An 18,138-nucleotide genomic window follows, 5' to 3' on the forward strand; every position below is an offset into this window, starting at 1 on the left:
AATCACGGTCAAGTAGTTAAAAATCACCTAAAATCACCATATTTTGCGAATTAGCGCCCCTTAACTGATCATCTAGCCCCCACTTCACATTCGTGCCCACCCCACCCCCTATTTCAAGACCTTTAGATACGCCACTGTTGTGTACCAAATAAACTGATAAAGTAGCCCTTTAAAAACTGTAAGAAGCGAAGAATAATAATGTGAAATACTTGTTTTGAAACTGCTACATATACCTAAGTTGAATTAGTTAAGGTATAATAATACCATTACATAAACGGTATAATAAGGGTCCGATACAAAGTTTTAATACCTATAAAGGCCAACTCAGACAGCGTCGTACGACGCAGTCCGACGCGATTTGTTGTCGCGTCGGGTCTGTGTGAGTTGAACGCAGACGCGATGGTGTGCGTTGGGGGCAGTCGCGTAGTAGAATATTAAACATGTTTAATATTTCTCACGACGGCTTAAGACTGTCCCCGACGATAAATCGGGTCGGGCTGCGTCGGTCGACGCTGTCTGAGTTGGCCTTTATTTTAAGCAACACTATTTGTAATATTGTATCTCTAATAACTTTGAATCGCATAGAGACTGATAATGAAAAGTACACTCGGATCCATTCCAAACTGCTTATAGACAAGTCCGTAGTTTATCTGATATTATTTGTGATCTGATTTGTTTAAAAAAAAAAAAAAACAATTTAGAATTCCATAAAATTGTATGGACACTCATAAGCAGTGGAAGAGGTCCGGCAGGTCAGACGCCCGCCAGACCAATAGGAGTGCTGAGATAAATATTATTTGTATCTATAGTTTTATTAAAAGGATAGGCCCTAGTTATGGTTTTTTTTTTTTTAATGTTTACTTTTTGTTTATAGCTGTGTTATATTTTGAAGCCCTCTTTGCCTTTGTCGGAGGGAATTTGACCTCCGTGAGTTTGGTCTACTCAGTCTGTCCACAGTAATTTCGGCCGTGCCAGGCTGAATTAAATGGGGTGGGGGAGGCTCTGTGACACCGGCCTTACTGAATGAATAAACTACTCTTCGTTAAAAAAAAAAAGTGACTAACAGCACGCGTTAGTCACTGTGAGATCAGAAAACAGCAGTTGACCTATTTTATTCATTATAAGCATCGACTTCAACGAAACATACCATAATATTTTATTTTATTAAAACAATTGGATTTTATTGAACAATAATTATTTTGATATGCTGATATTGAATTCAGCATGTTAATAATTCTAAGCTTATTATAACCAACTCAATAAATAAGTTTAAATTAATCATATTCTCTTGATGGAAATTCACTTATTATTTTTTTGTATTTTTCAAGTCAAATACTGTAGAAGTCTCAAAGAAAATAATTTGTGTTGGAATAGACATAGACCTGTTAAAGGTCAATGGTCAATGGTCGTATATTTATAGTGCCTTCCACCAAAAACCGTCTCAACAAGGCGCTTTTGAAGCCACAAGAAACAAAGACAAAAGAACGCGAAGTGGTGGGGGGGGGGAGGGTTATATTTCAATTTAATTTGTTCATGATTTCCATATCGATGAAATATTTCATTCTTTATTAGAAGTCAATCTAGACTTTCGGATGTTCGTTTTTAATAAACAATGATAGGGTTAAGTATAACAATATTGCTTCGCCCAAACTGTTGTGTGAAGTGTATGGTATTTTATTATTATAATATCACGTGTCGACCACATTGCTTTTGCATTGCATAAACTGTTATTTTGGTTTAAATTCCGATGGGGGATGGTGCTTGTTTGCTAGAAAATGTTAATATATTTAAAAATTGAACTTCTATTGACAATATTTTTACACACTCAGAATAAAGGGTGGATAGTGCTATTTCCGAGCGTATAACGCTAAGGTTGGTACATATCATTTTGCCTTGGTCAATCACAAATTGCATTCGGGTAATATTAGGCGTCTTCAACTTCTTCAGAACTCTGCCGCCCGTGTTGTCACTATGGCTAGGAAATTTTATCATTTCACCCGCATTCTAAAACACCTCCACTGGCTTCCTGTCAGCCAAAGACTTAAGTTCAAGATCCTTCTTCTCACTTTCAATTCCATCAATGGCCTTGCGCCTTCGTATCCTTTCTCACTTGTCCATCTCCACACTGCTTCTCGGCCAACCCGTTCTTCTTATTGCAAACATGCTTCGTGTTACAGTTGTATCAGACATGTACGTATATACTGGCGAGCGATCTTTCTTTTTCTCAGCTCCTTCACTTTTTTTTTCTCAGCTCCTTCACTTTGGAATTTGCTCCCTGCTGATCATCGTAATATCACTTATCCTCAGTTATTTACTCAACTTAAAACCTATCATTTTTTCTGTAATTTTCACTAAACAGTTCATGGGATTCTTCTGATGCTGTTTTTTTAAAAATTATTATTATCCACCGCGCATGCATGATTTTAAATTTTAATGTTTACTAAAGTTCTAAGAATGTTAAAAGATGCAGGTTGTTCAACTGATGGAATATGATCAGTGCGTTTTCTTTTATTATCAAATACAAATCTATTAAAGTAAATGGAGCATATTCCAGATTTTTGAAGCACAGCATGGTAAGTTTAGGGAATTTCATTTATTTATTAGGCCTCAAACAAAATTTGGGATCTTCTGAAGAAGCCAGTGCTTCCATGACTCGGTAAGCCAGAAGTTCAAAACATTAAATTTGCAAAGAAAAAAGACAGTACAATGATATAGAAGATATAATGCTCTGGTTAAATTTCCTTCTATTAATTTGCATTTACATTTTTGGCTATTTCTTATCAATTTTCTATCTCGACCGAGATCTAGCCCTTGTTTCCAAAAAGCATTTTTGTGTTCCCAGTCTTCTCCAACACACAACCCATTACGCCACACAAGCAAACAATGCAATACACATTGATGGGATAAAATTGTCATTTTTTTTAAATAGTGAATAAATGACGAAGATACATACAAAATAAAAATTACAGAAATAGGGGGTCAGCAATCTCACAAAATATATATGTTGTGTTAGCTATTGGCTGACCTCTGTATAGTCGGCTGAAACCAGCATTTACGGAGGCCACCTGGCGACACAAATGACATTTTCTCTTATATTTCGAAAAAGGGTGTTTTTCCCAAATATATTTTATATATGTATTGGAGGGTTAATCAACATATGATATAAATTAATTTATCTATGATTCATTTTCTAGGTCTTTTGCATCTTCATCTACAACAGGCCAATGCCAGATAAATTATTATTGATAACGTCTGGAACAATAAAAGTTACGAAGCTCATATTGCGGGTATGATTAAACGTGAAAAATTATCTGAACGAAGCAGTCGGATCAAAAACTATCTACGCAAACTCATCCTATTATTTGGAAATTGGAAAATCTCAGTGTCTTTAGAAATGGCATGTAAATATAATCATATAATATACTTAAGTCTACTACTCATGTCAATGTTTGTCGACTCAACAGCGAATAGCACTTTGGTTCTGGGTGGAATGTTTCCAGTCCACAGCAGCAATGATAACGGGCAAGAGTGTGGACAATTACGGGAAAGTGGAATACAACGCCTGGAAGCAATGTTTTTTGCTATCGATCAGATCAATGCAAATCAAACCATTTTGCCTGGAGTCATCATTGAAGCGGAGATGTACGACACGTGTCGACTGGAGACCCACGCTCTTGAGCAGACGGTAGAAATGTTTAGTAGCAAAGACTTGCACAGTCAAGAGGGAAGCACGTTATATGTGTGTCCTGACGGTTCCTTTCCAACGTTTAATGAAGATCACCATGAACAAGCCATTGGTATCGTTGGAGCGTCCAGTAGCTCGGTGTCACAGGCTATTGCAAGTATTTTACGTGTTTTTAAGGTAAATATGTTGGATATAATAGTAAATATTCTTAAAATACAGTAATAATATATAGTAATGATGAGGATGAAAAGGAAGAGGATGATGATGATGATGATGATGATGTAAGGTAAAGGTTCGAAACCTGAAGCAGGCCGTAGTGCCCGTCTCTATTTCTTGAATGATGATGATGATGATAATTAACGGTAGAAGTGGTGGTGTTTTAGTGGTGGTTATGTTGGTGGTGTGGTGAGAAATAGCAATAGCAATATTATCAACCGCAATATTATATGATATTTATGCGTAGGCCACAATATACTTTTGTCCATGGAAGAAATATTCGTCATAGATAGAGTTTCTTTTCACAAACTCAATAACGATTACGACCCAAAATATAGCGTATGCATAGGAACTACATAATTTGGGGCACGGCGGCTAAGGCAACAGGTTTATGAAAGGACGAAATACGCGAAATTCTCTGCCAAAAGTCAGTTGCATATTCAACTTCAGTGTCGAATCATCACCCCTACCATACGTATTGCAGCTCTCTGTCACATCTCCGTCGAGATATATATTTTCATGAAACCCGCCTATATACACAACCAAAACAAAAATAGTCACAGCGTTCTAAATTCCACCTGAACGTGACCGCATAATAGCAACAGAGGGCGGCGTTCCGGGAACTTCGCGTTTAGTTTAGATTTCACTAACACAGTGTCAAGAAGTATAAAATGAGCCACCAACGTTGGCTACATCTACACAACAAGCTTTTATGATTTAGTATATAGAATTTATTAACCTACTCGATTCATATTCCATTTGTCAAATGATGGTCTTTCGTATTTGCCAAGCGGGCAATGTACTGTGCAATGGAAAGTGACTAGACGCATTGATTACGCACTGAGTCAATTCGTTATGTTAGTAGGCTGTACGCATTTTAAGTATTTGTTTTGAAGAGGCAACACTGTTTGGACTCAATTGTCAAGCACTTTTCTTAATATAGATGTAACAGATTTTAAGCTTATTTTTTATATGACATTTATACAACCTTATTTTCATCAGGTTCCACAAATAAGTTATGCGTCAACTAGTCCTGAATTGAGTGACAAAACGCGTTATGACTACTTTCTTAGAGTAGTTCCGACAGACACATTCCAAGTACAGGCTATTGTTGACGTCATCAAACAACTAAACTGGAGTTACGTATCAACGGTCGCGTCTTCTGGTAACTATGGTAAAAGTGGCGTCGACGAATTTATTTATCAGACACGCAGTCAAGGTACACTTAAGTCTAACTGTTTGGTTTATTGTTTTGTACTGTCTGTCTGTCTGACTGACTGACTGACTGACTGACTGTGTGTGATCAACTCACGAAATATCTGAGTAGCTGACTATCTAACTAGTCGATCAAAACTGATCACAGAACTGAATAAATTACCGGTTTACCGATGGACCGAGAGACTGACCGAAAAAGATACTGATTGCTCGAAGATCACGATCGATCTATTGTCCAATGATTATCATTAATAATATCGTATCGCGTTCACATTTAGGAATATGTGTTAGTCGTTCTGAGGTCATTGAAACGCAGACAAAAGAAACATACAATCGAATTGTAAAATACCTGGCGGAAGACGAGAAAGCACGCGTTGTAATAGCGTTCGTTATGGAGGACGATGTCGCCGGCCTTCTACGAGCCGCCATTCGTAATAATCTGGAGGATCATTTTATCTGGATCGGAAGCGATGGCTGGGGTACCAAATCGTTCATATTAGATGGACTAGAACACGTGGCTGTGGATGCTATTACATTGGTACCTGGGAGGTTTGACGTGGAAGGTAAGTTGGTAGTTATAGAGCGCCTTACGTATCACGTGAGTTTATTATTATTGTTATTATTATTATTTATTATTATTATTATTATTATTATTATTATTATTATTATTATTATTGTTGCTGTTGTTGTTGTTGTTGTTATTATTATTATTATTATTGTTGTTATTGTTGTGCTTTCTAACAATTTTAATGTAACAATTTTAATTTAATGATATTTACCAATTATTACTGATTACATTTGCAAAGTTTGGTTTTAGTTGCAATTCATCAAAGCAATGAAAAGTTATATAATATAACCATCGTTTTCTTTCGTTTTGCTGTTTTTTTTTTCTGTATAGGTTTTGATGACTACTTTACGTCACTCGATCCGGACAACAACAAACGCAATATTTGGTTTCAAGAATATTGGCAAACAGGTGAGAAAATGCTATAAAAACAATATAAAAACAGCAACAGTAACAATAGTACAGTAACAGTAGTGTCAATAGTAGAAGCAGTAACAGCATTAGTAACAAGAAATAACAATATTAACTTTAATATTAAGAATAGCTGTTCCTTTCAATTAAAGACTCCCCCATTTAGAGACAAGATGGTTTTGGAGGACCCAAATGACGGTTTTTTTTCTCAAATAATACCACTATGAAACAAATAGTGATGTTAATACAATTTTTACTATAATAAATTTTATCATATACATACACACAAAAAAATTATTAGCCAATTTACATTATAAGATATGTTTTATGTTTACAGTGTTTTGTGTATATTGCGTAGATAACGATAATGTTAGTGGCGATGTTAATAATGTTAATGGATAAAACGAGTAAAGGATATCTGGCTACTATGAAAAGTTTTAATGAGGACAATTACCAGCATGCAGTAACTGCACATCCATTTTAAAACAAGTAATGTATCTAAATACCGATATTCAAAGATTGCAGTAAAAAAAAAACAAAACAAAAAAAAACTGCACCATAACGACTATTTAAAACTTTTCTTTAATTGAATGGAACATTTTCAGTTTGTTCTGCCAACACCATGGTCTTTTGCCAACACGATGGTCTTTTCGGGATTCAATATTTAATTATGTCATCATCAGGAAAGACATTTAATGTCCAGGGGTTACAGTCTCGGATGGGGTCGCTTGGAAGCTAATGGGAAGGCCTCGAGTAAGCAAGAATCTCCCGGAAAAATATCTTAATATCCTTCTAAATATAGGAATCTGAAGACCACATTTAGTGTCCAGGGTTGCCAGTCTCCTCTAGGGCCCTGGGACGGTACTCTCCTGAAAATCGGCGGGAAGGCCTCTTGCACTCCCTCAAGCAAACCAGAATCTCCCCGAAAGTAAACCGTCTCCCGCAAATTTGGACGTTTTACTATTGTATTATCATTATTGTCTCTCGGAAGTCAGTGCCAATGGTTATTACCATGTGCCATGTATTTGCACTTTGAAATACAGTATGCGTGGGGTAAGACACAAGCACAAAAGATACAGCCTCACAACATATTGTCGTCACAGTGTACTGATAGTGGACCAACCACACTTTATTAGACAATGGTATGATAATAGGGGTTGTCAAGCCTCGATGAATACATTGAATACAGGTGCCAAGTATTTAACATTCTCCCGGGCTCCCCTGCTAAACTTTATGCACATATAAACCATATTTTCTAATTCAAAATATCAATATTCCATAAACACAGTAATCAATACCAATGAATCAATAAATTGTATAATAATCATGAATAAATATAATAATTAAAAATAATCATACACCACATTCTTTCATGCTTAACATTCAATATAGGCCTATCTCTTAGTAAGCATCTTTAGTCGTTGTGATCTTCTCAATACAATTTCTGGTTTCACATCAGTGCCACTGGTCTGTTTACAATCATTATTTTTAACAGATTCATTATCAATTAATCTTCTTAAAAAGTCATCCAAAACCTCTGAATCTTCTAATGTAGACTCCGATACCCTTGATCTAATTTGATCAGTATGACGTAACCATATTTGATCACCAACTTTAACTTGGTATCTAAGTGGTCCTTTCTTACCCACTATTACACCTGGTGCCCACTTAGTTTGGTTTTTGCTTACATTACGAAAATCCTTAACATATACGGAATCATTGACTTCAAATGACAACAACATAGCAGGCGTTTCGTTAGTCAAACTATGTACAGAGTTTCTATATGCTAAAAGAAACCTATTCAACTGGGTTTGCATTGAACAATTTTCACCAACAGATGCTTTAAGAGCTCGTTTCATTGATTGAACAAATCTTTCTGCTTGACCATTAGTTGCCGGATGTCCTGGACACGATAATTTATGCACAATATCATTTTCTCGCATAAACATTTTAAAAAGATTTGTAAAGTAATTTGAGGTCCATTATCGGACACCACAATCTAAGGTAAACCATTACGACTGAATATAGACCTTAATTCCTCTATTGTTTGTTCAGTAGTAATAGATTTCATGATTACAATTTCAGGCCATTTACTATAAGAATCGACGACAATAAGAAACATACGATTCTGAAATGGACCTGCAAAATCAATATGTATACGTTCTCAATTACTACGTGAAGGTAACCATGAATGTAAAGGTACAGTAGGAGGCTTATTTTGGGCCCATTGGCACGGCTCGCAACTCTTTGCTAAATTTGAAAAATCAACACCCGGCCATCAAAAGTAAGATCGGGCAAGACCCTTCATCTTAACAATACCCAAATGCCCAATATGCAAATCAAATAAGACCCTACTACCACGCAATTTAGACGGGATGACAACCTTAGCACCCAACAGAATACACCCACTTTCTATGGTCAATTCATTCCTACGAGTATAGAACGGCTCATGGTCTTTTTCATAGTTAGTCCAACCCTCAAGAAGATGTCGTTTAACTTTAATCAATACTTCATCCTTATACGTTTCACATCTAACTTCTTTAGCATTTACAGGTAAAGTCTCCATCGCATCAATGAAATTTATATTTACATTAAACATCTTGTTTAGGGGCAGGATCAACTGGTAAACGAGAAAAACAATCAACATTAGCATTAGCTTTACTAGTTTTAAAGTTGATTTCGTAATTGAACCCAGCCAAATATAAAGCCCATCGTTGCAGACGCTCTGCGGCTAATACTGGTAAATTAGTTTTTGGACCAAAAATATGGTAAGTTGTCTATTATCAGTTTCAAGCCAAAATGACCTGCCATAAACATATGGATAAAACTTCTTGAGAGCTACGACAATTGCAAGGGCCTCGCGCTCAATTTGCGGGTAGTTCTGTTCCGCCTTACTTAATGAACGAGAAGTAATTTTCTCTGGCCTTTCAATTGTATGCGACAATACAGCCTCCACTCCAAAAGGAGATGCATCGGTGGCTATTTTAATAGGTAATTTTGGATCATAGTGTATCAAAAACCCAGAATTAACTAACTCTGATTTTGACTCCTCAAACGCAATCTTGGCTTTACGAGACCATTCAAATTTAGTTCCCTTTTCCAACATGTTATACAGTTTAATAGCGAGGATAAATTTGGAACAAACGAGCGATAATAGTTAATCAGACCAAGGTAAGACCTTAATTGGTTAATATCCTTGGGCAAAGGTATGTTAATGATTTGATCGATTTTGATCGGACATTTATGAACGCCATCTTTATCGATTACATGGCCAAGAAAAGAAACCGAACCTTGCATAAATACACATTTCTCTCGCCTAAGTTTTAATCCAAATTCCTCTAATCTAGTTAAAACCAAATTTGCAATATGCTCTTTGTTATCTTTCCCCGTTATAATTATATCGTCCAAATACATTTGCACTCCCTTTAATCCACTTAATACACTTACATTGCATTTTGCCAAATTACGGGTGCGGTAGTTATTCCAAAGGTTAAGCGATTTTGTTGGTAGAAACCATTTTCAGTAATGACCGTTAACACCTTTTTGGATTCATCAGATAATTCCATTTGATTGTATACTTGCGCTAAATCTAAAGTGGAAAATGTTGTATCCCCTGCCAAATTAGCTAAAATATCGTCAACATTTATATTTGTGAATGCTTTACAGAGGTCATTATTCCTTCTTCAACTAGTCTATCAATCTCAACACTTACAATCTCTTTCATTGAATATGGAACCCGGTGACATTTACTTATTAACGGTTTAACATTATCACTTAATTCGATATCGGCTTTAACATTCTTTAATAAGCTTAGTTTGCCATCAAATAGAGACTCATGTTTCTTTAAGATCTTATCAACATTTAAATCCACATCATTTACACTATCGATTCCATTAATGGTTCCAAGCAATTCAGGTCAATCCAATTTGATATGCTTTAACCAATCCCTACTTAACAAGGATTGCTTAGCTTCAGTTACAATATACAAATCAGGCAATTTACTTTGGCCTTTGTAGGTTTAATTTACCCTGACTACCCTTTTTGGCTATACTTTTTGGCCTGTAAAACTTTTAAACACAGCATTTGTATTATGCATAGTAACATTAGAAAGCATTTTATTAAATATGAGTTCAGGCACTACAGTATATGTTGCACCAGTGTCCACTTCAAAGATTAAGTCTTTATCATTAACTGCAATAGTTACCAGTAAATGGTTATCGAGTTCATTCAAACTTTCGTCGCCTTCCATAACATGATTTAATTTACTTGGCTTGTTCCTACATACTTTAGCAATATGCCCCTTTTTGTTACAGCTATTACAATTTTTATCCTTAAACCAGCCGTCATCAGATGAATGCGATTTTCTCCCACACCGATAACAACTAAACGGTTTCCTATGATTGGCATAATATGCAGTCTTCTTTTTCTTGTGATTATGCCTGACAAAATTAATTCCAGTAGTCACTGGCTTGCGCCTGTTGTTGAACTACTGTAGCTCAAAAGAATTCGCCATACTAACAGCGTTGTCTAAACTCAGTTCGTTACCTTTTTCCAGCAACAATGTTCGTAACCTATCCGACTGGCATCCGTCGATTAATTGGTCCCGATTTTTATGATGTTGATGATATGGCTATAGATAATGCATCAAAATAATACACAACATAAGATGATGATCTGTGTATACAGAGACAGGACAGTGTTATTAGTAATAATGGAACAGAGATTTGGATATAACTATCACAGGGCGTTCAATAATCAATAACAGCATACAGTATAACTATACATCATTTCTAAAACATTTGGAATAAAACAATCTTACGTTTACTACATCGTTCCTTAAGTTCCCTCTAAATAGAGATATTTAAGTCGATTTTTAGTGTTGGTCTTTAATTATAGGTATTCTAATAGAGAACAAAGCTGCTAAAGAGCACCATAACTTTGGTCTCAAAAAAGAATTGATTGATCAAATATTTTTGTTTCTCTGTTTTAACAGTAAATGTTTCGACAAAATCGGCCCATGTACAAGAAGATAAAGTGGCGTTTGTTGTCGATTCAGTGTACGCATTTGCGTATGCGTTACAAGACATGATGAACGTGTTACAGTTAAACGCAATGTCATTGAATGATGCAGCAGCTGATGGCGAACGTTTGTTGAAATTCATCAAGAACGTAACATTTAAAGGTAATTTGTCGAACTTGTTCGTCACGGTGAACCTGAACCTATAATAGGGTAACGCGTTACCAGTTACCAGAAACGACTGCAGTAACGCGTTACCAATAGTATATACGTACTAGAACGACACCAATAGACAGACTTTTCCTAGGCGGTTTTTAATCTAAAGGACTTTCGAGGAGTGAAAGATTTTGTGTTCATACAGTATTGACTGAATATATTGACTATGTGGCCGAATTGGCAGGTTTTGCACCGTGTGTACAAATCATGAAATGCAACAGTGTGTGGGCAATGTGGACACATTATAACAATGACTCGACTCTGTGGAAACAGTGTAACTAAGCGTACACTCTCTGTAACACTGTCTTTAGCATAGAGCTATTAAACAAACTACGGTTCTGACAAGACGAAGAAGCAAAGCAGAGCTGTGTATGTGTACCAACCAAGATGGCCGCCGTAAGAAAAGCGCAACCCTCAGGCTGAGTATACATATCTTAAATAAGTCCTCTGACAGCTATTATTTCATTAATCATTGTTATTAATCAATAAATCACTGAACTGTCGTAGCCAAAAAGAGGGCAAGCTGAGTATCTTATATTCAAATAAAGTTACTGCTCGAAGAATCAAAATTGAAATCGTGTACATTACACCCATACACCGCAACACTCGAGTTTCAACGTACGGGTAACTTAGTTGTACTCAACTTTTCATTTAAATTGAGGGCGTCATTGAAATCGATAATCCGTAAGCGAATTTTGATTGGCTGAATCTACGGTAGCCATCTTGGATGGTACAAACCGTCTCACACAGCTCTGCGTATTTCGAACATCGAATACATTGCATTTAGCTCTCTGGCATTCTCATTATATCAATATGGTCTTAAGTCATGCACTCGCAGCGCCCGACGATCATCTGGCGACGCGATTTTACGGAGAATGCAACAGAGAGCAGAGTTTTATTCGTCGGTCAACTGTCGTGCAACCGATCGTACGACGCAGTGATTGCCCGGCTTAAGAGATGGGCCATGCTGTACATGGACCAACAGATTGTCTCTTTTAAAACCGGTGTTATGCTCTAACACTGGGTGAAATGTACTCGGATTGTTTCCACAACAAGACATCAATTCAAACCACCATCGGGGATGACTGACATCAATTGGGAAAAATGACAAACATTGTGCTAGTTGTAACAGAAAACAGAAAAATCAGTTCAAATGTAATATTGTGGCTCGGTCCATCAAATAAACAATTAGAAAATGGAGGATATATAGAAAGTTTGTTGATAGAAGATACAATAGAAATTATTGGTGGCTGAGGTAGAATAAGGACAATGTGAGGGAATTTTCCTGTGATACGGTGGTTTAGTGAAAAGAGCATGCGAGTAAGACGGAAATGGAAACGTAATACAACAAATTACTGATGGATGGAGGTCATGAGCATGAGAAAAGCGAATGCAAAATAGTTTTCAGTTAAGCATAGTGTTATCAAAAGAAATACCGATCGAAGATGGAAAGTGCAGCGACTGATCAGCCGTGATGGTCAGGTGTTTAAAGAGGCCGTTAAAGTGTCTAATGGACTAACCTTTCTTTAAAGAAATGGTCAAGCTTTCTTGAATTACTAGACTCTTGAGAGGTGCTGGTAATTTGTCTATGCCCATGCCGCATTTAAATTATAATGTTAATGCTATTACTACTTTTGCATTTTGATATCATCAAGTATAAATAATAATAGGAATAACAACGTTTAGTTAAAATTTAATCAGAAACAATTTCATACAAACTACTGTAAACACGTAAATCGGTACTATTCTGGATATGTAATATTTCTAGTGCAGTCTTGTTCAACATTATTCCTTTTCAACCTGTTTTGGTATATGTATAATATCTATTTATTCTTAAAAAAGTTAAATCCTTCTGCCCGTTTATGTTTTCAGGTAAAGGATCTGATTTCATAAAGTTCAACCAGGATGGTGATAGGCTTGGGGCGTATCAGATATTTCAATACCAATATAATAGATTGAATGGAAACTACACCTACGTTGAAGTGGGAAACTGGAAGAATGACCAACTAAATCTGCAAACATCTGTCCTTCGTTGGAAACAAGGTGTCCAACCAAATTCAGTATGTGCTGAACCATGCGCGGATGGGGAGATTCGCAAGAGTGAGGGTGGTGTATTTTGTTGCTGGGTTTGCAGTCCCTGTCCTACAAACTCATTTCGTGAGAATGAAACGGAGTGCGTTGTGTGCGACCAGGGATACAAACCAGATCTCAAGATGAGTAGATGTATGAAGATTGAAGCGGAATATCTAAAGTTGTCTGAATCAGGTGCTATCTTTTCAGTTATTGCAGCCTCAATTGGACTAGTTCTGACATGTTTAACTACCGCAGTGTTTATATATTTCAACGCTACACCAGTAGTGCGGGCGTCAGGAAGAGAGCTCAGTTATATTCTCTTAGGTGGAATTTTATATTGCTACATGGTCCCGTTCTTTATATTATCCCGACCCACATTATTTACGTGCGGTTTTATTCGCTTCAGTCTCGCACTCTGCACCGTTATTTGCTACTCGGCACTTTTAACCAAGACCAATCGTATTGCTCGTATCTTCAACAATAGTGTTCGAAGCGCCAAACGTCCTCGGTACACGAGTCCCCAGTCGCAAGTAATGATTTGCAGTCTACTGATATCTATTCAAGTTATATGTGCTTTGATTTGGTTGGTCGCAGATCCACCGCAGGCCATTGAGGATTTTCCAAATATTGAAACGGTTGTTCTGCAGTGCGCAGTCTCAGATCACGCCATACTTGTATCATTGTTGTATAACTTTATGCTCATTATTCTGTGCACTATCTATGCCTTCAAAACTAGGAAGATTCCATCAAATTTTAATGAAGCGAAGTTTATTGCATTTGCAATGTACGCTACATGCCTGTTGTGGATAGCATTTATTACAGTTTACCTGGGAACTTCAGAGTTAAACTATCAGGTAGGGTTTGTTAATAAATTACTAGTAACAAAAGTTATAATAATTCCCAGATGACAACTGACTTTATATTAAGCAAACGTCGCTTTCATGTTGCCGACAACAAAACATTAGTGACAGATGCTATAGTTTTAATGCTAACAATGCAAATATTATTGCTATCTGTTTACACAACGAAATAATTTGCAAAAAATCGATTATTATTTTAACCATAAATTTCATTCGAGAAGTCTTAATTGAATTACAACTTGTTTCTGGTATAGAAAGGTCATATATTTTGAAACTTCAACCGCGTTCCTGTTATCCTCCGTTTTTTGGGTTTTTTTTAATTTCTTTATAAATTATAGGCCTATATAGTCGTAATTAGATTACAACTTATTTGCTTTCGAATTCAGTTAGCTGCACCACTGAAAAACATACAATGTAAAAGGGACGTTAAGTAGCAGCATGAATAATGTCAGTGATACATGTCGATGTTGGTAGCGTGGTAGTGTAGTGGTGATGTTTATGTAGTTGTTAATGATGATGATAATAATAATGAGGATGAAGATATAATGATGATGATGATGATGATGATGATGATGATGATGATGATGATGAATTTAATGGTGGTGACGATGGCAATCACGGTAGTAATGATGATGTTTTTATGATGCTGATGTTGACCGTTGATCTTGAAGTAAGTGTTGTTGTTGATGATGATGATGATGACGACGACTACGATGATAAAGCTTTTAACGACGACGACGACGATGATGATAATTATGACGACGATCGACGAGGGGGATGGTGACGATGATGATGAGGGTGGTGATCATAGCAGTTGTTGTTGATGGTGATGATAATAATGGTAATGAAGGTATAATAATGACGATGATGAAGGTAATGATGGTGATGATGGCAATAATTATAATGATGGTAATAATGATGATGTTTTTATGATACTTATGTTGACCGTTGATCGTGAAGTTAGTGTTGCTGTTTTTGAGGATGATGATGACGACGGCGACGACGACTACGATTACGATGATAAAGCTTTTGATGATGATGATGATGATGATAATTATGATGATCGATGAGTGGATAGTGACGATGATGATGAGGATGGTGATCATAGCAGTGTTAATGATAATGTTGATAATTCATCTTGATGGTGGTAATTGATGGTGATGTTGAGAATAATGTTAATGGTAATGGTGTTGGCAGTGATGGTGTTGGTGTTAGTGGGGGTGATAATGGTGCAGGGACTCAACAAAATACCAGAGAACAGTTAAATTACATCTCGAACCGAACGTCAAAAGTTATAACCCGCGGTACCGCCGCTCTTATCACAATCAACTAATAAACCATTTACAACTAATTACGACGACCCAATTGCTTTGCGCATGCTCGCTATTGTGTAAACTACACGATCTAATACTTCCTGCATCGTGTTCTCATGGTGATCGGCGTCGTATCAACCATGATCATACCAGGGAACAGTTAAATTACACCACATAAATGTTATACAGAAACGATACATGGGGACTAGGCCTACATCGCGACGATTGTTTTAATATTTTGTAGACTCTAAAATCGATTAAATAAGCCTTTGAAACCCCTAAATTGTCGGGGACCTCGGCCCACCCGTTAGGCAATCCTGGCGTCACCCATGTAATACCTGCATCGTGTTCTCATGGTGATCGATGTCGTATCATTCCATGATCGTAATGATCGTGATTTAACTGTTCCCTGACAATACTGCATGCCAGTGATTTTTAAACTAGATAAGTGTAAAATGCGTCTACATTATTTAATATTTCATTTTCTCTTTTAGATTCAAGATGTAATGATGAGTTTAGTTGTAATACTGAGTGCCTCTTCACTCCTCTTTTGTCTTTTCTGCCCCAAAATTTACATCATACTCCTAGAACCTGAAAAGAACGTGCGATCTTTGGGAAATTCTGGTACGCAAAAACCGCCTACGTCACTAGCTGCTGGACACTCGGAAAATTTAGCGGCTTCCGCTGTTAGCGTAATATCGTTCTCCCATTACACAGCCGACGGTAGGTATCAATTTTTTGACTCACATTATCTCCTACAAGTGCCACATTTCTGGGGGTTTGATGTTTGTTCGTAATTTTCCCCACAAGACCAATTATCGCAAAGCACTTCGTCAACTTCTAAAGATTCGCTACTTAGGATTTAACTAGTCTCGTGGTCTGCCTAATCGTTTTCTATGACAAAGGCGCTGTTAGTGTATAGAACATGTTTGGTCTCGTTTACTATACAACACTCAAATACAATGAATCGGTTTCTCTTTACATCTTAATAAACAGAAATGAAAACTAATAACTTGAAGGACTCAAGTAGTAGACTGTATACCGCGGTAATAATATTTTCTTAAAGAACCCATTATGTTCAAAACAAGATTGACTTAATTTCCGCATTCTTAAAGAAATTCTGTCTGCAGTAGAATTAAGGGAATTCCCACAAAATTTATAAGCATATTGATCGTATCATTCAGATGAATCAAATAGGAATTACCAAATGCGAATCCAAACGAACGAAAAAAAAAATCTAAATTTCGCAGATTTACACAATTTCTTTTTATTTTTATTTAAACATAATTCAGATTTTGTTGAATTTAAAGATAATGTACAACGAGAGTCTGGCTCAAGAAGGACTCAAGTAGTAGACTGTATACCGCGGTAATAATATTTTCTTAAAGAACCTATTATGTTCAAAACAAGATTGACTTAATTTCCGCATTCTTAAAGAAATTCTGTCTGCAGTAGAATTAAGGGAATTCCCACAAAATTTATAAGCATATTGATCGTATCATTCAGATGAATCAAATAGGAATTACCAAATGCGAATCCAAACGAACGAAAAAAAAAATCTAAATTTCGCAGATTTACACAATTTCTTTTTATTTTTATTTAAACATAATTCAGATTTTGTTGAATTTAAAGATAATGTACAACGAGAGTCTGGCTCAAGAAAATCAGAGTTATACATTTTGTAAACGAGTATAAGAAAGATTATTATTGTTATTGTGTTGATGTTACCGCTGTTGTTGTCGGAATCGCTGTGTAATACAATGATAATAGGCATATGCTTTTTTTTTTTATAGTAAATGGAACTCACGATACGACAAGAAACAACGGCGAATCAACAAAACTATGAAGACGCCAACTATCGATTCAAAAATGTTACTACAATCAACAGCATTATCGTGTGGTGTGGACTGTTTTTCGTCTATTTACTTACCTACCGTATGCTTTCTGTTCGTGGACTTACCGAATTACTAGCGAGCTATGGCTTTGCGCGACGACGTAGAGCTAGAACGGATTCACTCATGCGTGACCGCCCTACGTTCTTCGCACAACGTAGATTTGGGCCAAATTGAGTCCTAGAATTCAAGCGACATTCTCGCAATATGCGCAGATAACTTCAAAGGTCTGCAGTCGTCGTGCAATAGAAAGCTCCCTAATAGCTGCTAAAAGCACCTTAGCAGTTTCAAACTTCAGGAAGTAATGTTGAAAATCTCTTATATCTATATGCAAGATATAATGAGGATTAAAGTATTTATGATTGAAAAAATGGAATGGCGGTATAACTGTGTATACTGTACAAACGTAAAATAGCACGATTTGCGAAGATGATCACTTTAGTATGTTTAAAGAAGTCAATCTTACATTAATATTCTAAAAATATTAAGGTGAACACTAACAACAAATTATAAAATTTATCCTTTTACTCCATTTTAGTAGCCAGGCTTTTACTTTGACTTTTGCGTAATAACATTCTTAGTAATAATTCCATCCAGATTCAAGCTAGTGATATTTCGCATACGTGCGCATTTGTTGTGAGCCTGTGAGCCTGTGAAAATTTCATGCTTTTAATG

General features: G+C 36.4%; 1 protein-coding gene across 4 annotated transcripts in view; it reads left to right on the forward strand.

The window, feature by feature from the left end:
• The window catches only part of LOC117117839 (metabotropic glutamate receptor 4-like), a 41,366-nt gene extending 23,246 nt beyond the window's left edge, over window positions 1-18,120 (forward strand). For all 4 annotated transcript variants that reach the window (XM_033262314.1, XM_033262315.1, XM_033262316.1 and 1 more), the window contains exons 2-9: window positions 3,195-3,862; window positions 4,904-5,120; window positions 5,395-5,679; window positions 6,015-6,092; window positions 11,086-11,274; window positions 13,198-14,252; window positions 16,066-16,294; window positions 17,365-18,120. In XM_033262314.1, coding sequence (XP_033118205.1) covers window positions 3,290-3,862; window positions 4,904-5,120; window positions 5,395-5,679; window positions 6,015-6,092; window positions 11,086-11,274; window positions 13,198-14,252; window positions 16,066-16,294; window positions 17,365-17,417 — 2,679 coding nt within the window. In that variant the 5' untranslated portion in view covers window positions 3,195-3,289 and the 3' untranslated portion in view covers window positions 17,418-18,120. The remainder of the gene's footprint in view (window positions 1-3,194; window positions 3,863-4,903; window positions 5,121-5,394; window positions 5,680-6,014; window positions 6,093-11,085; window positions 11,275-13,197; window positions 14,253-16,065; window positions 16,295-17,364) is intronic.
• Window positions 18,121-18,138: the final 18 nt, after the last annotated feature.

The sequence above is a fragment of the Anneissia japonica genome, unplaced genomic scaffold (genome assembly GCF_011630105.1).
Source record: "Anneissia japonica isolate Jap-2015-1 unplaced genomic scaffold, ASM1163010v1 scaffold288248_len282104_cov177, whole genome shotgun sequence".
NCBI classification, from domain to species: domain Eukaryota; kingdom Metazoa; phylum Echinodermata; class Crinoidea; order Comatulida; family Comatulidae; genus Anneissia; species Anneissia japonica.